The sequence below is a fragment of the Falco rusticolus genome, chromosome 2 (genome assembly GCF_015220075.1).
Source record: "Falco rusticolus isolate bFalRus1 chromosome 2, bFalRus1.pri, whole genome shotgun sequence".
Taxonomy (NCBI): Eukaryota; Metazoa; Chordata; class Aves; order Falconiformes; family Falconidae; genus Falco; species Falco rusticolus.
This window is the reverse complement of record NC_051188.1, coordinates 3,740,417-3,760,062: the sequence shown is the minus strand read 5'-3', so window position 1 is coordinate 3,760,062 and position 19,646 is coordinate 3,740,417. Positions and strand designations below refer to the sequence as shown.

The 19,646-nt window shown below is 50.9% G+C and overlaps 1 protein-coding gene and 1 long non-coding RNA gene across 2 annotated transcripts; one reads left to right on the top strand and one right to left on the bottom strand.

Annotated features, from left to right (window-relative positions):
• Positions 1–238: 238 nt before the first annotated feature.
• On the bottom strand, positions 239–17,366 carry TSKU (tsukushi, small leucine rich proteoglycan). Its single transcript, XM_037377698.1, is given in 4 exon segments — positions 239–321; positions 323–1,322; positions 14,569–14,650; positions 17,167–17,366. Coding segments are annotated over 2 exon segments (1,059 nt in total). The 5' UTR covers positions 1,316–1,322; positions 14,569–14,650; positions 17,167–17,366; the 3' UTR covers positions 239–255.
• On the top strand, positions 14,820–15,968 carry LOC119143433. The gene is made up of 2 exons (XR_005102708.1): positions 14,820–15,094; positions 15,634–15,968. It is a non-coding gene; the product is annotated as an uncharacterized LOC119143433 (long non-coding RNA).
• Positions 17,367–19,646: the final 2,280 nt, after the last annotated feature.

Sequence of the window (19,646 nt, the reverse complement as noted above, 5' to 3'; positions counted from 1 at the left end):
CAGCATCACCACTCTTGAGCTAACCGGCTCCGTGAGGACCTCAACGCACCAGGTAAAATCTGGAGCTTGCAGATGACATGGGCCAGGATTTTTGAGAGTTTATAAAATTCACAAACGATCAAGTATTGGCATATACAAATATATAAATTATTGACAGTTTTACAAAAGGCACACTGCAAGCCATCTCAGTCCGACATCTGTACAAACCCCACGCCCCGCCCCCCTCCCTCACCCACCCCCTCTCCCCAGCTTTCATCACGAAACGTAAGGTGCTGCTGCTACGGAGCCGTGACTGTCGTGGCAACTGAGGACCTCTTTTTTTGGTCAGCCCAATTTGTCGGTGGTACTGGCCTTCTTTGATGGTCTTAAGACACTGTATGTTCTTCCCCAAGGTGATGCTTTTGATGGAAGGCAGGTATTTCAGCACAGTCTTTGGCAAGGATGACACACCTGTTCCAGAGAGGTTGAGCTCTTGTAGGGAGTTCAGACCAAAGATAACTTCAGCAGTCAGTGACTTCAAGTTGGGATTGCTGGATAAATCCAGAACTTGGAGGGCTGGTAGCTCCTTGAAGCTGTAAGGAGATAACTCTCCAAAGCCACTCAGGCCACTGAGGGATAAGTGAATCAAATCTTTCAGCCCCATGAAGTCTCCTTTCTCAATCTTGACTAGAGGGTTCCCATCAAGATTTAAGTATCGGAGAGGAATACCTTGAAGGTTTGGCACAGATGTTAGCCTGTTTCCAGAAAGATTTAAGTTCTGGATGTTGGGGATGCTCTTCTCACGGTGCCTTGTTATTGTGCTGAGCTTATTATTGGATAGATCCACATTCAGGGATTTTCCTTGACCTTTTGAAGCAAAAATGTCCATAGCGATATCCAAGAGCTTGTTATGGCTCAAATCTATGTCACCCAAAGGAGAACTGGAGAAACAGTCCTCCGGAAGGACTTGCAGAGAGTTATGGCTCAGATCCAAGGACTCCAGGTACCGAAGCCTGGAGAAGGTTGTGGAGGAAATCTTGGCAATTTTGTTGTAGCTCAGGTCGAGGCTTACCAAGGTGGTGTACCCGGGGCCAGTAAGCATTGATTCATTGATTGTTTCCAGTTTGTTTGATGATAGATCCAAGTAGGAGGTATCCAGAGGGATTGGGACGGGAACAATGTGTGAGCCTATTCCACTGCAGTCCACCTTGGTCAAGCTAAAGCTGTCAAAGAGACCAAAGCTTTCAACTTCGCAGTGGCAGCCAGGGAAGCAGGTTTTGGTCGTACCAAAACAAGGAAGGAGAAGCAGCAAATTGAACCAGGCTAGGGACTGCATTGTTGACCTGGAAAACAAGAAGATAAGGAAATAGATTTAATTGCCACAGAAATTACCCTACTGTAGATGTAGTTTGAGTTGTGCAGTCTTCCGCTCTGTCTTTCCAAAGGGATAGATAAAGTACAGTCTTAAATAGCATGGATATCCCAAACACGTTGTCTCTCATGTTACGAACCCTAGCAGGAATTTAATGAAGAAAAATTGGGTCAACAGTCTTTGCAGATACAACCAAGTGAAGATGCAACTGGAAATTAGCTGCAAGAAAAGCAGGCTGCCTTGAAGAAAGATCTATCCAACATGCATGCTTTTGACTGGACCATGGAAGAAGCTAAATGGCAGCTCAAACAGCCATTTTACAGCCTAGCAAACCAGTACAGAGAGGTCTTCAAGTCACGGCATGTGTGTAGGTTTGGGGAGCACTGGGTTTAAGACCCCGCATTGACAGGTTGGAGAAATCATTTTTCTGGGCTGTGTGCCCAGTGGGAGCCTTAGGTGTCCAAAAGTATTATCAGGAAAGGAAAAACCAAAGCTCCGTTCAGATTTCCTATAGATGACAGAGATAATGGCATCATCAGAACATCATCGCGGATGAACAGCTAGAAAGGCCACCTGCCTACTGCCCAAATGGACAGCACGTGTCCTTTGCATAGACTTCAGATGCAAATTTAGAAGTGTTTAGGTAGTATGACCATTGCTTTATATCAGGTGGCTAAAACCAACCCTTCTCAGGCTGGTGGCAGGTGGGACAGGCAACAGCCACTTGGTTCCTTGCCTGCCAGAGCAAACGAACCAAGAACTGCTCAGTCTAACCCAGACTCTACTGTGTTGGGCCTGGCCTCCTGCACAGGCATCAAGTGGAAAGATCTGATTTATTTCATATAGAGCCTCTGGGCAGTCTTTGCTAAATACATTAAGTATTATCTCTGATTAACAACGCCAACAAGCAAGGAGCTGTCTCCAACCCTCTGCTTTTGGCCCTCCTCCATCTAAGACATTTCTGTCCCTCCAGCCTCACAGCTGAGGGTGGAAGAGAGCTGACCTGACTTTGCTGGGCCTCTTCAGATTGCACCCTAGCAGTTCCTTTTCACAACTGTGGGGAACAGAACTGTGTAATTTCAAGAGCCAGCCAAAAAAGCATCTCTGGAGAGGGTAAATTGGAGCATGCCAGCATCCCGCAGGTCAGCAGAGGCAGCAAGGGCTGTCCTCATTTGTTTCCATTGCAGTCATGGGTGATGGATCCTCATGCCTTATCAGCAAGGTCTCCAGGAGGTTAGCTACAAAAACTCCCACCAAACCAGGCATGAGATCCACTAGCACTGGTCATTGGCTATGCTGATTGCCATAAACAAAGACACACGTGCCAAGCACTCATTTAGCCAAAAAAAAAAAGAAAAAAGTCCCCTTTAAACACATGTTCCAGTCCCCATCTCAGCCCCCCTGGTCTCTATTCTCACCTTTTCCATCACTGTTTAAAAGCACTTTGTTAACTTCCTTGCAGTATCACCTTTCCCACACAGCCTTTGATCTGGCTGAGGCGCCTTCCCCACAGCCCTTGCACCTTCCCAGGACCATTTCCTAGAAGTTCACACTTCATCTTCCCTCACCCACCCTTTGGCAGCAGCTTCTCTTCCTTTTCAGCACCGTCTTCTCGGCCCTGCCCTCCTTCCCAGGAGACCGACCAGGAATTACTTGCCAATGTGCAAAAGAACTGCAAAGGGGAAAAAGAGTTGCAAAAATATTGTCCTGATCACTGGTACGACTTGTCTGGCAGTAACTCTCAGACCTCCTGCAAATAGAGAGCAGAGACTGGGACTCTGGCCAAAGTGCATGCAACCAAAGCACTGCTGAAGGCCAACATGCAGTCCTCTGGGGTCCATTATTCTATAGAAATAACAGAAATTCAGTAAGACGAGCCCTACTCCAGCCCATCTCAACTGTTTCTTGAGAAAACACGTATGTGTGCCGAGGGGACACAGTGGGTAGAGCTCCTGCCTGCAGACACGTTTCCAGATATCCCTCTCCTAGTGACATCAAGGCTGATCCCCTCTGGTTCTGTGCAGACAAGACCACAGCTTGCTCCCTTCTGTGGTCCCTCCAAAACTAAATACTGCTGCTTTTTTTTGATTTTTTTTCTTTTTTTATTTTTCCCCCCCCGTGAAGCTGCATTTGGAACACACTTAAATGTTTTATTACCAGGGGAAATTATGGCAGTGGGGAGCTCTTTGGAAACTAAAAACCCAAAACCTCAGACATTACATGTCTCAAATACAGGGAAGTACCTGCATTAGTGTCAGCTCAGCCTACTGGTGGTTTTTTTCCCAAATCCCACCCAGTGGCTATCCCCACTGGTTGTCTACAGCAGGGAAAGCACCTCCTAACTTCTTCGTCAAAAGCCCAGCTCAGTTCCTTGTGGCATCCCGTTGGCTCCAATGGGAACCGGATCAAACCCCAGCAGGTCCAGAGACACATCAGTGTGAGACTTGGCTTTCTGAGTACTGCTAAGACCTTTGTGGGCTCCTGCTGGGACACCCAAAGAAAAGCAAGAGGACAATCTCCAAAGTCCTAGTTTAACTGGGAACAGACTTTTTAGTAGGGCCTGTAGCGACAGGACAAGGGGTAATGGTTTTACATTAAAAGAGGGGAGATTTGGACTAGATATAAGAAAGAAATTTTTTACAATGAGGGTGGTGAGACAATGGCACAGGTTGCCCAGAGAGGTGGTAGGTGCCCCATCCCTGGGAACACTCAAGGTCAGGAAGGACAGGGCTCCGAGTGACCTGATCTAGCTGAAGGTGTCCCTGCCCATGGCAGGGGGTTGGAACTAGATGACCTTTCAGGTCCTTTCCAGCCCAAACCATTCTGTGATTCTATAAACTGAGAGGAGAATTAAAGCCAGCGCTGAGCTTTGCTATGCAGCTCCTCAAACCCCTTTTGACATGGGAATTCCCTTCCTGATCAGCCCCAAAAATTATCACCAGAAGGAGGCAGATACAGTGACTCCCACTGCAACACCCCAATCAAGCCCCAGCAGCAAGGACAAAACATTACACAGCTGAAATGCAGTACGGAAAGCTCAGCTTAGATATTTGCAGTGTCTACTGCCTCCTTCCTTCTTGCAGCACTACCCCAGATTCTCTCTTACTGGCTCTGCAATTGCTTTGCAGATGAGATTCAATCCACTACTACCAGTTAAAAACTCCCTTGCGGAGCAGCATGAAGCATTCATTGGCTAACAAGCCACTTGGCTAATAACTCTGATAAAAGATGGGAGAAATAAACGTTCTGGTCATCTTCCAGTCCAAGAGAGAGACTTCTGCATTGCCAAATAATCAATGAAAAGCTTAGTCAGGTACAGGCATGCTTTATCATTGCATGGAGCGATCGACAGTGCTCCTTGAAATGGGAAAAGAGACATGCCACAGGCATTTACAGTTCATCTGTGTACAGCGTGCATCTGAAACCGCATCAAATTGCCTTTGGATTGCTGCCTGCGAGCTGCTCTGTTGATAAAGGCAGGAGGCCAAGGTATCCCCTTGTAAAAGGAAGATGAGTTATCCTCCTGCAGCGCTGGGGAGATTCACCTGGAGGGAACACCATGGACCAGAAACCACTGGCACCATCACCTGGGATGGTGGGGGGAAAGTCACCAGGAGAAAGCAGCCCACCCTTGGGCTAGTCCAGCCATGACCTCTTCACTTCTATGGGTGTTGTGGTGTGGAGAGATCCTAGGGATAAATTTTGGCCATTTCACAGGTCAGAGGGACTTGTTATACCCCCTGATTTTAACAGGAGCTGTGGGGGGGTGCAGTATTGTCTCCCACGGTTTACGTGTCCAGAGTGGCTGCAGGGCTCTGGTTTTTGTATCTTGCTCATCCTTTCTGCACGGCAAATATCCTGAGACAACCCCAGGGAGACCCTGTGGTGGATAATGGAGCCAAGGTTGGGCCAAGCTCCTAGCAGGGTGCTAGCCTTCTCCCCACATCCCGCATCTCTCCCTAAGCCTGCAGATGCCCTGATGTCTCCTCCCTGCTCTGCTCATCCCCTGCAATGTCATGTGGCAGGACTTGAGCAGAAACCTCACACTGAGATTTCTCTGCCAAAAAGAACATTATAATCTTATTTTAAAACCAGCCTTCAGAGGAAACCCAGGTCTCAGCTGATGGTCAGGGCGTGGGGTAGGAGAGAGGTAATCCCTGTTATAGTGGTGTTGCAAATTCACACTTCTCACTGCACTTGCTTTCCTCCTTCTCCTGTTCATTCCTCAAAACAAGACATTTCCCACTATCCTCCCCAATCCACAGCTGAGACTTTTCCACCTCATTCCCATCCAAGGGAGATGTGCTAACACATCCCACCCTGGATGGAAGCCCATTGCTTGGGGATGCGTCCCCCTTGAGGAATGCAGAGATGAAAAGGATGCTACCTAGGCTACCTCCGGTTGCCCTGGCAACCACCAAGCCAGAAATCCCTATCACCAAAAATCAAGGATTAATTAAAAAAAAATACAAGGAGGAGGTGTTTTAAAGTTCATTGTTTGATGGAGTCAGAAAATGGCTGCCCTGTTCTTCACACTGCACTCCTCAGCCCCCCTGAATATGCCACTTGTCAAAGCATCGGCTGAAATGCAGCAGAAGTCGGAGCTGAAGACCTGAAGTCACCCAATGAAGCTTAAGGTACATAAGTAAGAAGTGCAGAAACACAGGTTGTCTCTACAGTGGGGTGAAGAGAGAAAAACTGCTCCAGGAGGGTATGAAAGCCACCTAAGAGCAGACCCATCCTTGGGGATGCCCCATGTCTACCTTGTCCGTGGCGGAACAGGATGCCTAGTCTCCCCAGTATACTGCTTCCCACCCCACCCCTGGCTGCATCTTCCAGACCCAAGTCCCACCCAGCAACCAGCTGCACCCAGGATGAATCAGTTCAGCTCACTCATCCAACAAAAAAACCCTAATCTTCCTTTTCCCCCTTTGGTGGGTCAATTTTCCTGCAAATCGGGCTCTGACACAGGAATGGGGGAAAAAGGACCTGTCTTTTCCACTGCAGCCCACAATTACAGCAGATCAGGTATGACGCAAATCCCTACGTGCTTAAGGCATGGTGGAAAGATCCTGACAATTTCCAGGTTTCTTGCCAATGTGGTGCTGGAAATCCTCGATTAACAACAGAACAACCTTTAGAGAAAAGAAGCAAAAAGGAAGACCAGGAGTCCACCTATCCCAAACAGAGTTGCTGTTCTAGCAAAGGACAGAGGAGCTGGATTAGCAACAATATTTCATCGGGAAGAAGTTTAGGGGATTGTCTTCTGACTCTTGCATCAGCCAAGTAAAGAAAAAACAAAGTCTTTATAGCAAGGCCCACAAGGCCCACTTGGCTGCAATCACTAATTGGGGGCAGGGGAAAGGGAACGTTATGGGAAAGTGAAACAAGCTGCATAGGATATGATACAGGCCATAAGTCCTCCAGGCTGCAAAAGAAAAAATAACGAAACCAAAGATAACTGGCTCTTTCTGTCTTTAAATACTTGGGAGGCTCTGAGAGGCAGCTTCGGAGCACCATGATGCTCCTGAGTTGCTTTTCCAACGATAAAATTGCCTCAGGGACCTTTCCCCCTGTCTCCTCCTGTTAATTATTCTGTAAAATAAGAATAATTATCGAGTAAAGTGCAGCACTAGCAACAGCTACACTTTTCCAGTGCGGACTCTCCGGGGCTGAGTCCAAATGACGCCACAGATGCAATCACAGCCCGGTCTCCAGATCCCATACACCAGACAGTGGAGCTGGCTCAAACCAGCCTACAGCCAGCAACCATTAATCCCTTAACTCGCAGGCTCACACCCCTCACATGATAAAGAAACTGCTGCTGACAAGGTTACTCTTTCTTTATTTTCTTTTCTTTTTTGTCTTTTCTTTTTTCTTTTCCTTTTTCTTTTTTTTTTTTTCTTTTCTCCTTTCCTTTCCTTTTCCTTTTCTTTTCCTTTCCTTTTGTGCAAATCTATTGACAGTAAAAGGTCATCCAGGCTTTTGCTCTGCCTGCTTCAGACTGGCTCTTCCCTGCAGAAGGCTTCCCTACATATATGCAGCAAAGAGTTACGTTTACCCCCTCTGTAAAGCTCATTAAACCAATTAGTGCTTCCTCACAAAGGAGTTCTGGTGTAAATGGGAACAGGGCTTCCTGAGCCATTTGGTATTTTTTGCTGTTGGCTGGACTGGCGTACACTTTGCAAATACCAGTCCTGGTTTTGTACTCGGTGTTCATGACTCCTTGGATTTAGGGAGAGGAGAGCTAAAGAGAGTACAAGATTCTCATTATTTTATATATATATATATATATATGCTATTTAGGTTTGACCCTGCATTTGCTTAGATGGGCTTGGGGGAGTTCAGTGGACTTGCTTTAGGTGTAAGTGACAGCAGGGTGAGAATTAGTCTCTTGGCTCTTCTAAATTCAGCTTAATTTCATGGAGCCCTCCATCAGGAGCCACTGCACAAGTTGCTTTGGAGTGATAGGTTACCACCCTTCACACTGACGGTTTTGTCAGTGGGAAGTGCAGATCTCTGCAAAGACAGCAGAGCCATCCCCAGCCACCCACCAGGATATAAGGAAAGGGATGTGCAACCCAGTTCAGTTTTCTCCTTCTCCTCACCCTATTTGCCCCACCAGTGCAGGCAAGCACTGGGATGGGAGGAAACTCTGCCACTGGGACAGTGGCTTTAGCCCTTATGGCTCAATGTACAGAGACACAAAGGGCCTGACCAGGAGCTGAAATCATCCCGCAGGTGCCTGAACACTTTTTGCCCCGTCACCCCACTCACTGGGGGAAATCAAAACTAAATGCAGGGAATGAGGGGGGGAAATGATTTCTCTATTAACTCCTTTCTGCTTTAGTGATTTTTAATAATGTATGTAAAAGCACCTCCTTTGCATTCAGTCAAGAGCCTCACCACCAAAGGGGGAGTTGTTAGCAAGTAATTAGCCCAGTGGTATCAGAAATCGACATTACCAGGTGATGGAAGAATGAAGTACAATAGGCACCAAACTGGGGATGGAAAGAAAAAGTCACCTCTCCTCCCTCAGTGCAGAGAAGTGGTTGTATTTAAGGCAGACCAGGGTGGGTGGCATGATGGGGATGGATGGGCTCATGGAAGGATTAATTCTTTCTAACCCTGGGTCCCCAGGGATCACAGGTGGCAGCCAAGACAAGGAGATCATGAGCCAGTGGTTTATTTGCTCTGTGGGGTGCTTTGTCCCCACTGAAGTGATTTCAAGAGAGGACAAAACTGCCATAAACAGAGTTGAGATGTTGCTCCCAGATCTGGACAAGAACTCCATTGCTCTGCATCGAGTCCACATCTCACCAAAACCCATGGAATTTGGGTTGTGGACAGCCAGAAGTGGTAGGGAAGGAAAAAACAAGACACCATTCCTCATTTTCCCCAAATCTCAGTTATCTCCATTCACTTTTCTCATCTCCGGACATAGAGAAACCACTGAGCCAAAACCACCATGATTAACCAGCATCCCACCCATGCTTTCCATCCTTCAGGGAGATTTTCATAGATGTTACAGGGGATGGGATAGATAAGATAAGCAAGAGCAAAGCCAAATTGTTAAGCATCATAAGCATTTCCCAACCCCAAAGCCAAAACCAAGCAGCCCTGCAACCCACCACGTGGGCTTCAGAGAAGACATACGGGATTGATCTAGAGCACCTCCAAACCCTACAGTTTCACATGATGGGTTTGTTTTCAAACATGGGACACCCCTCGCTCAGCTGAAACAGCCTCTGCTCTATTTTTTTTTCTCTAAAGGAAAAAAAATCCTTTCTTCATAAAAGAATGGGAAAGACCTATTAAAATATTCTTTGCTCCAACTGTAATGTCACAAATCCCATCTGCTTTGCAAGAGGCCACAGGTAATTTATCATCCTAGTGTTTAAACTAAGCTAACAGTTTATTCCACTTGTGCAGTCTCCCCCCTCCAGCATCCCTCATCCCCCCCTCCAGGAGGAAATCTGGGTGCAGTGTGGTGTATTTTGGGCTCTGGCAAAAGGAAACCTGTGTGGGCAGATCTGCCAGCCCATACGGTGAGTTCCAGCTGATTTACATCCATGGCTGAAATACAGACTATTTCTGCCACCTCCAGAGCAGTGCGTCTCAAAAAGACACGTCTTGGAAGCAAACAATACAGCCCAACTCCCAGGAATTTCACCTCAAGTGGGAAAAAGTTGGTGCCACCTCCAGCACCAGCAAATTAGGAATTATGTTACTGTGGCACCAGGGTTTTACACAAAAATTCCCCTTCCTCACTTAGCCCAGGGAAACTGTCAGGTTAATAGCAGCTTTATTTGGGGTGAGGGAAATAATCTCCCGTGGCTTTTGAAAGCAATTTTGCTCGCCAGCCTCATGCTGAGCTGTGCTTGTGCCCGGAGGAGGCGTTCCCAAAAGGAAATGAAGCTTGCCAAGCCTCCGGAGGGGCTGTGGATGGGGAAGGCAGGCGTCAGCACGGCATGGAACCTCCCGGCAGCACCGGTGGGGGATTCACGGGGCTTGCGGGGAGCAGACGGAATGTGAGCATCCTGGCCCCACTGTTGGCTCCTGGCTATGCCAGCTGCAGGACTGCTCAAACTGGGGAGCATCAAACTGGGAGCATTGTCAGCCCCACACCGGTTCCCAGCAGCACTAGATACATGGGATCAAACAAGGTGCCCACAAGGTATGCAGGAGCTCAGGGCTTTCTCCTGCCCCAGCATCACCCCGGGGGTGACCACCCCAAATCCTTTTATCCCCAGCAACCCCTGCTTCCCACCCCCCTCTCTTCGTTACCGTGAGCATTTCCAGGAACAGGAGGTCTCGCTATCCTGGCGCTCGCTGAGCATAACAGAGACCTCATCTCAGCCAGGAACACAAATATTTTCTTAACTGTCTCAAACTCAGCCCGAATAGGATCTTTATCATAAACCCAGTGACACATCCCAGAACGGGCAGTCTGTGTTGCAGAGGAGTTATTTTGGCACGAACAGAAGGACAGACCACCCCTTCGGCATGGCGCTTCACAGCAAAAGGAGAGGTTTACACCAATTCTGATGCATTTTGTTGTAGAGGGACCTGGTAAAGTTACCAACAGATCCCCCTGCCCCATCATCTCCGACACCCAAGGGCTCGCTCTGATGCACGCAGGGAGGATGCGAGTACCCAGGCTTTACCCAGATCACAGCAGTAACCCTGGGAGGATTAAACCCTCTTTCTTCAGGGCTGTGTCCCCCTTTGCAAAAAGATCAATTTAAAAATGATGGAGCAGATGAAGCTGTGAAATTTTGGGGTTGCACATGCTTCTCCCTCCTCTCTGACCATTCCTGGTGCCAGACTAAGAAAGCCAGCAAGATGATGTGAATTTTTAAAGCATGAAACTGAGGCAGGGCCTCATTTCTTAACAGATCATTATTGGAAGCTAAAGTGATCCCAGCAGCCTTCTCCTGTAGTTTCAGCCCTTGATGATGCTCTCCCACATCTGACCCTCAACCCCAGCCGGCTCCTGTGCCAGCTCCTGCTGTGGTGATACTTTTTCACGGCACTCTGGCTCCCCGAGACATGATATAATTCAAGAGGAATGCACTCTGGGACGAACACCATACACCCTGCCAGCAAGAAACTTCAAGAGTTGCAGCACGGGAAGAAGAAACCTCCTACCCACAATGGACGCTTCTTGGGTTTAATTGTTAACAGAGCCACTCAGCCACGTCGTTGTGCCCAAGCTGGGAAATGCCATCTGCCATGGGTGAGCCTGGGGTGGCATACACAACGTTCCATCCCAGGGGAGCGCAGGTTGCAAGGACCCACCAGCAGCTGTCTGGTCCATGAGGGAAAGGCGCGACATCTATGGATGTACCCCACATCCCTCACCTGGTTTGCTTTTAACCATGCCAGTGGGCTGGCCTGAGCTGCAGAAGGACCTTGCTGCATGGATGGACATGGATGGGTTCCCCTGGAGAGGATGAGCTGGGCAGGGGAAAGGAAGGAAAAGAGAGGAGGGATGGTGCCAGGGGAAGGCGATATATCCCAGGGTGATGCCTCTGCCCTTCCTGGTGAGATACTGCCCGCCAGGATTGAACAGCTCATAGCAGCCCCATCATCCTGTATCTCTAAGGGCTTTGCAGCCCTTTCTCCTTGAAACAGAAGTGGCTGCAAATCAGATGTCCACATGCTGCCCCCGACGTCGTGCCTCAGTCACAGTGCTGTGCCCGACTCCAGCAAGCAGAGGCAGCCAGCACCAGCTGAAATCATGCGTAAAGGAGACGGAAAAGAAATTCACCCCAGCTGGGCAATGCCTCCAGCCCTGGCAGGAGCTGGAAGGGTTTTAAGAGGATAGATACCATGTGGCCTCAGCTCTCTGAAAGGCAGCAGCTCCCAGCCTCCCTCCTCCCAATAGCCCTGCGGGGCTGCTGGCTTCGATAAGGGAGGGCAAAGCGAGGAGGTGATGTTACAGTGGGTGCCCCTCAGCACTGCTCCAGCCTGCCCAGGGCTTCTTTGTGGGCTTTTTTATTTATTTTTGTGGTTGTTTTGGTGTTTTTTTTTCCCATGCACAATAATCTCTGGGCCTCTTTGCTGCCTGTGGCTCTCCGTGTGCAGCTGCAGACCCTCCACCAAGAAGATAATAAATACAATCCTGGCCATTATTGTTGCAAACAGCACAGCTGGAGGCTCCCGTCTCATTCCCCTCCTGGCCTTTCTTCCCCCCAGTAATTCTTGCAATGTGACACTGTGAACAATGAATGCCAACAAAACCGCTTGGTAGAGCATCAGCTGGGGTTTCAGGAGCTGCTCCCACCCCAAGGAAGCTCGTGAGACATTGGCTATGCCCAGTGGGTATCCTACAAGATTTGGTGAGGGCGGATTTGGGAAGGGGAAGGGGATCTGCATAAAGCTGATAAAGGGTTTACCAGCGGGGCATCACCCCAGCCACAGTTCCCACCCCAGATGATGCTTCAGTGCCCCAGTGATGTGGTCTTTAGTATCTCCTCAGTCCTTTGACTCCTCTCCCTGCCCTAGGATGCCCTCTTGGCCAGTGTGGGATTCTGGAGAGAAAGATCATCTATAGTGGGTTGGGAGACGCAACTCCAGCAGGACCCATTTCTCACTGCTGATGTTACCACGAGTCCCCATTCATGTGCCTCAGTTTCCCTCCCGACACCTTAAGGATGACTAACCGCAGGACTGAGAGGTGGTCATTCTTGTGTGGGGATGGGGGTACCATCCTCAGGTTCAAATCGCACCAGAAGGGAGCACAAGACAAGATGTCCCAGTCTCACCCCACACAGAAGACCCCAGCCAACACCACCACTGCCACAACAGGTCCAGACAAATGCCACCACTGTCCTTGTGCACCACGTTCAGCTCCTGCCTTGTCTGGACACTTGGGACAACCAGCCTTGCTTTGCCCTCTGCAAAATGGGCAGCCAGGCTAAGGGACAGGGAAGGTGACACCTGGGGAGGTGGTTGTGGTAGAGAAGTATCTAAATGCCTCAAATTCATAGACTCTGAAGTGTGCCTGCAGTCTCAGTGGCTGTGAACATCAGGCCTGCCTCTCTAGGGACCTCTGCCAACCCATGCTGTTCACCTCCCCTGGCTCCATCCTGTCCCCTTGTTTTTGGTGCAGCTCTGTGGCATTTCTGCCATGCCATGTGCAGATGCTGCAGGTCACCCAGGATGCACACAACCATCTTCCTTGACCACTTCACTCTCTATTAAGCCACCTCCTAAACTGATTTGACCTGAGTTCACTGACCAGCAGAACAAGTTCCCGAACTACAGCATCCTCACATGTGCCCCCCTATACGGGCTACATGGTGCTGGACCCTTGCACCTTGTTCCCCTCCCCAATGCCAGGGGAGGCCACCATGCACCATGTTGTGAAGACAGGAGATAGGGACATCACCATGAGACCTTTGGGGACAGTCCAGAAGAGCAGTCCTCTCCTCCAGTGCATAAGACTGACTAAATTCAGAGTTACCCTATCATCCTGTAAACCTTTCAGCTGGAGATCTCTTGCAAGAGGTCGCAATGCCCTGGTCCTGGGTAGATACAGGGGTTGCACCTTGGGTGGGAACTGAGCCTTTGCACTGGAATTAAAGAGCTTTGGAGAAAGGGTCTCCTCTGTCCTGCTGTGTGAAGCTTGGACTCACCATGCTTCTTGCTACAGACATCTCATTCCTAAGGATGAGAGGAAAATGGGTGATTTTGGGGTCAGGGACATGTCCTGCCTCACCTGGAGAGCTCTGTGCACTTATATGACTTCAGACATGATGAGGTTTGACCCATCTGCCCCAGCAGTGCTTTGCCTTTAAGTTTCAGTTTTTCCTGACAATGGTTCTCTTATTCAAAGTTGTTTAAAAAAAAAAAATATCCCTATTTCTCTCCCTACACCCGGGTTTGAGCTGCCAGGCACAAACCAGGGGAAAGGAGAGGAGTCAGTATCACAGATACATGGAGAGAAAAAAAGAAGCAGGAGGGGGAAAAGGGGAAGGAAAAGAAAAGCCACAGATGCCAGCACTCAGCTGTTACACACAGCACATGGCCCTCCACTCAGCTACAGCAGAGATAAAGTGCTTTTTACCAGTTTGCCACTGCTGCAACAGGCAGATTTCCAGCCTGGTTAATGCAACTCAGGAATGTCCCGTGCTAAGGCAGGCAGGTTGTTTTAACCGCTTGCAGCATCTGCAAGGGAGGGGGGAGGCCGGAGTGATTCTCAGAACACTTATTTCCTCCCCCCCCCCCCCCCCCACTGCTGCACATCATGAATATTCCAAGAGGGAACAATGGAAACTCCCAGGAAATTTTAAAAAATAATGTAAAATTTGCAATACAAATGAAAATGTCGAGGCTTCCCTGTACTGAATGGCTGAGCCGCTCACACATTCACCTCGCTAGCTCCAGGTGCCAAGTTTTAAGACAAGAAATGGCTTGCTCGAGCCAGCCTTTATCTCTTCCCAGCCCTCAATACCTCTCCGCATTCGGAAGTTTCTTTTGATAGCCTGCCAGGCAGCCAGCCCTGTGGCTACTGTGTGCAGCCCGGGGGTGCCAGGGGTCAGGAGGGCTGCCAGACAAGGATGCCTTGTCTTATCCCACCCTCCAGCCTCTGCTTCTCCCCACCAACCAGCTGACAAGCGAGGAGGAGGGAGAAGAGACTGAAAGAGGAGAAAAAAAAAGCAGTTAGGGATGGAGGGAAAAGTCTAAACCTCTGAAAGACGGTGGCTCACCTTTTTTCCCAAGCTCTGTCTGACGCTGGGGTGGCACACACCGCTGTTCACTGCAGGGCTGGGGAGCACAGGATCCTTTTTCCTACATCCAAAAAAATAAAAGACTTTTGCACACGCTTTTTGTTTTACAGCTCTTCTCGCTATTTCCTCCTACCCATTCAATGCTGTTTTATTCCTTGCACTCAATCTTAAAAGAATAGGGGTGCAGGAGACCCTCACCCCAACCCTACAGCCTTCCTCGCCAGCCCACCTTGCCGTCAGAAATTAACGTCCCCTGGGATGTCCACCACGTCCTTGCTGCCTCGCAGCATTTTGTAATCGCTCCCCACTGTCTCTGCCAGCAGCTGCTCAAATTCATTCACAAACCAGCAGCCTGCCCCGCAGCACGCCTGCTCCAGGATGCCGCAAGGGAGAACCCGTCCGGGTGCTGCCACCCAACCTCCTGCCAGCACCGCTCACCCGCGCACCCACCGCCTCCGGAGAGGGACCCCGCACCCGAGCGGGGACAGGCGACGGCCAAGCACAGGTCAGGGCCTCGCCGGGCCATTTATAACCTACATGTGAGCCAGCACCTGCCATGTCCTCTCCGGGACAGGCTCCCGTGGGTTGCGAGGGGACACGAGCTGTGCCCCGCGCCAGGACAACGGCAGACGCTAACCCGCTTTGCCTTTGCAGCGCCTGGTCGCCGACGGCGAGCAGCCAGCCAAGTTTAGGCTGCAGATACTCCCAGGGACATACCGGGCTCCCTCCGGTCCTTTCAGCATCTAACACATCCAGCGTGCTCCTTATTCCCGGGGAGATCGGCAAGGCGTTGGTCTAACCCTGTCTTTCCACAGCGCCTCTTCCCCCGGTACTCGCCTCGCTCTCTACCGCGGCAGCCGAGCCCTGCGTGCTGCCAGGCGGGCTCTGGAGCGGCGATCAATGCAATATTTCAGCGCAACGCCAGCGATCAGCGCCGGCTGCTCTCTGCGGAGCAATGGCACAGTGTCCACCCAGACAAGTTTCCTACTGTAACTTCAGTGAATGCGGTTATTCAGGCTAACGGCAGCTGATTTATCATGGCAGGCACCCGGGGAAATCTGTCGACTTGGGAGACCGGAGGATCCTCGCCGGGCTTCTGCGATGAACGCCGTGAGCTGGGCACGGCTCGCCGTGCTCTTGCTGCCACCGAGTTACGTTAGCTAACCACGCTAGCTAACCACGACGGAGCGTCAGTTAACGGAGGCGATGCCACTTCCCCACGACACAAGCCACCGCCGGCTCCATCCCCGCCACCCTCCTCCCAGCCTTCCCAGATCCCAAGCTAAGGAGGAAAGTTGACGGACCCTTTTGTTTCCAGAGAGCTGGCACGTGTTGTGGTTAACTGGGCTAATAAATCTGCCGTGGTCTGTGCCTTTTAATGACTGCAGCATTAATAACAAGTTTCCATGGAGCTGCTTAAAAGTTTACAGGGTGTGTGCGTTATCAGGGGAACCCCGTGCTTTCTGACCTCCTGCTTCAAAAGTCACAACCAGCAGGGTTGTTTTTTTTTCTTGCCTTTTTTCCTTTTCTTTTTTTTTTTCAATAAGAACAAAAAAATCCTGGTCTGCTTCCCCTCCCTTCTGCCCCCCCCGCCCCCCCCTCCCCAAACACACCTTCCCCTCCAGCTTAATCCACTTACAGGCATGGGAAATTCCCAGGCAGGGAGCTTTGCCCTGCTTTTATCTCTGCAACCCGGGGGAGAAGACCCCCCAGCACCTTCAGACTCTTTACCCCAGCCAGGCAACCCCCTCTTAAGCTTTACCCCCTCCCCCCCCCCCTCCTTTCTCCCCTTACCTCGTGTTAGCTGCAAACCCTGCGAGCTTCCCAGCACCAGAGCCCGACCAAAAAGCTTCTCCTCTCCCCGCCGTGTTGGGAGGGGAGGGCGGGGGAGGGTGGTGGGGGAGGGTGGGGATGGGGAGGGGGGAGACAGGGAGCCCTGCGTGAAATCAAAGCCCCGAAGCCGGGCACGGGAGGCGGTGCGGAGCCTCCAGCTGCTGCTCGGATTACTTTGCAGCCGTGGCAATCCCCAAGCACTCCACAAACCACCATTGCACCGGGGGAAGGAGAAGGGAAGAGATCCCGCCTGGAGACGCTTCATCCCGCCCCGGCTGCAGCCCCCCGGGGGCGGGGAGCCGGGCTGGGGGCTCGTACGCACCCCAAAATCCCACCCCCCCTCCCGCCATCCTTTGGCAAAGCCAGAGGTAGGCAAAAAAGTACTTTACCTCCACCGGAGACCTCTGTCTTTCCCCCCAAGCAGCACCCCAGGTGTTTTGCAACCGGTGCCCCCCCCCCCCCCCGAGCCCCCACTCGAGGCAAATTCATCACACCAAAAAAGTTTCACCACTCGGAGGCTGGGGGTGGTGGTGGTGGTGGTGGTGTCCGAGCAGATGCCCCCAGGGCTGGCCCAGCTCCCCTTTACAGCGAGCTCCCCCCCTCCCCAAAAATGCGATTTGGGGTTGCGGGGGGGTTGCTGGCCCCCCCCCATCCCCCCCCCCATCCCCCCCCCCCCCCCCCGCGGCTCTGCAGCCCCTGCCCCGGCCGCTGCCCGCGGGGCTGGGGGCGGCGGGGGGGACTTACCAGGGCCAGGGTCGGTTCCCACGGCGGGAGCCGGCAGCAGCGAGGCTTGGGGCCGGGTGTCCCCTTCTTCCCTCCTCCTTCTCCCTTCTCCTCCTCCTCCTCCTCCTCCTCGTCCAAGGCGTGCAGCTGGCCGGGCAAGCGGGCTGCCCCCTTCCCCGCAGGAGGAGGGAGGAGGGAGCTCAACAGATGGCTGCACACAAGGGAACATCTGGGAGGAGGACGAGGAAGGAGGCAGGAGGCAGGACTTAGGTTCGGCTGTGCCACTCCCGAGCTGGCAGACCCCCCTCATGGGGGAAAAGGCGGGGTGGGGGGTGTCAAGCCGGCTTTGCACACACACACTCCCCCTCCCTGCTGCTTGGCATCCCCCTGGCTACAATCCCTTGCTGTCCCTTAGCTTTCTTGGGGATCACCCCAGAGTCACCCTGACAGCAGCACAGCTGTGTTCCCAGCGAGACCCTGTATTTGCAGGGACGGGTGCTATTCCTGAGCACTGCCCCCAGTTTTCCAGGCGTATGGGGCCAAGGTCAGCTCCAGCACCCCAGGGTGCAGGGTGGGACAAGGCAGCACCAAGGTCTGAGTAATGCCAGCAGGCAGGAGACTGGCGCTTATAAATTGTATTGTGCAACCCCTGAAATAGGATAAAGGAGAAAAAAAACCCAAAAAGCAGGTAGTAATCCAGTTTAGGAAACAGAGAATCTGGACCCCATCACTGTAGGATGGGAGGTCTCTGGGACTTCTCCAAGGAGACTGTGAAAGAGCAACCCCGGATCAGAATTTCTTGACTAAGGTGTAATGGCCAGGCAGCGGCTCAAGTCGTGATGCTGGTACTGGAAAAAGAATCAGGAACCTACCTAGTGTCACGGTGCTGTGACACTGGACAAGGCAAAAAGGACCTCAAGGGTCATGAGTCACAGGGGACTCATCCGTGCCTGGCTGCAGCTTCCCACGCCGCACCCCCCATGCACTAGCCATCATTAGTGGCCTGTGCCAGGTCCCAGGCTGTGTGGTTGCTTGTTTCTTAAAAAGTTTAGGTTATAAAGGTACAACCAGGCTCCCTGTGTTTACTTTCAGTCAAGCTTGTGCTTTGAAATGCGCCACATGCCCCATACCAATGGCCCTCAAGCAAAACCGTGACTGAGATTTGCATTCAGCATCTCTTTGTGCTGAAAAGGTGGCGAAAAGGCAGAGTTTTTTTCTCTGCTTAGCTGCTTTCTCAGAGCACATCACTCCACGACCTGCCTGCAGATTTGCGGGGTGACCCCCCTCCAGCGAACCCAGCGCTGGGGCTCGAAGCAGGGGATACCAGGGGCATCAAGTGGAGATCTCAGTGGTTCCTCTCCACCCTCTGAACTTCTGAGTGAGGCTTGTCTGGGTTATGTGGTTACTTGATGCCTACATCTTAGGAGCTGCTTTTTGGGAATCACCATCAGACTGACTCTGAGAGCTCTGCCAAGGAGGGGACAAGCAGCCCCAGGAAGCCAGAAAGAGGAAATCTGTGCTCAGTTCTCCTCTGAGCCAAGTGCTTTTGACGGAAAACCCTGGGAAAACCGCTTAATCCAGGCTGTGATTTTTCACGTAAAAGTGGCAGTGTTATATACAGACGTGAACAGTCCGCTGCAGGGATCCATTCACCAAGGCCTTTGCACTGTTCATTTTTATAGCTCTGGGTGGGGGAAGTTGCTAAGCTGGAAGCTTTTGTTTGATTTTCCATTTTGTTCATTTTTCCATGCCTCACGCTAGGCCTTTGCCATGCCAAAGTTGGCCTCAGTAAAGCAAAACACCAGTTTGAAGCTGGAGCAATTGGGAATTAAACCCTCTGGCTGAGGTAAAGTCCAGCCGTCAGCACTGCCAGGTCTGGTGATTTGGAAGGAAGAACTGAAAAACAAGAACCTGGTTTAAAAGCTCTGAAATTTTGCTAAGGAAATACCTTTAAATTTTGGGGGGTTTATTTGAAGCCTAAAATGAGCATGCTTTGCAATAGCTGGTGGTGGATGGACATGGGAAACTGTGTACTCAGAAATTTTGTTGCTCAGGTAATCAGCTGAGAGGTCTTCTGGCTTGAACTTCTAATGCTAAGAGAGAATTTAATCAAAAATTTCCCAGTTTGATGGAGTTGGCCAAAATCGTGCTAGGGAGAGAGCTGAGAATTTAATGCTGGGTGATCTGGGGGTAAGGGATTAGCCCTGGTGTGATACTAACACAAAATTAGTCCCGGTGTGTATCCACCTCTGCTTCTTAGCTCTTTCAACCATCTCCCACTGAAATCTGCACTTCTCCTGAAAGTGGGGGTCCTCCTCCTGATGCTTGGTCTGTGCCCTGCAGAGATGGATGACAAGTGATGCCTCATGCTGCTGTGGTCCACACCTCTAACATGAAACCCTCCATTGCAGAGTGCCTTGGCTGGGCAGTCCATAGATGGATGCTCCCTCCAGCAGATCAAATGCAGTTAATTGTCACGATAAAATTGAAGTAATTTTTTG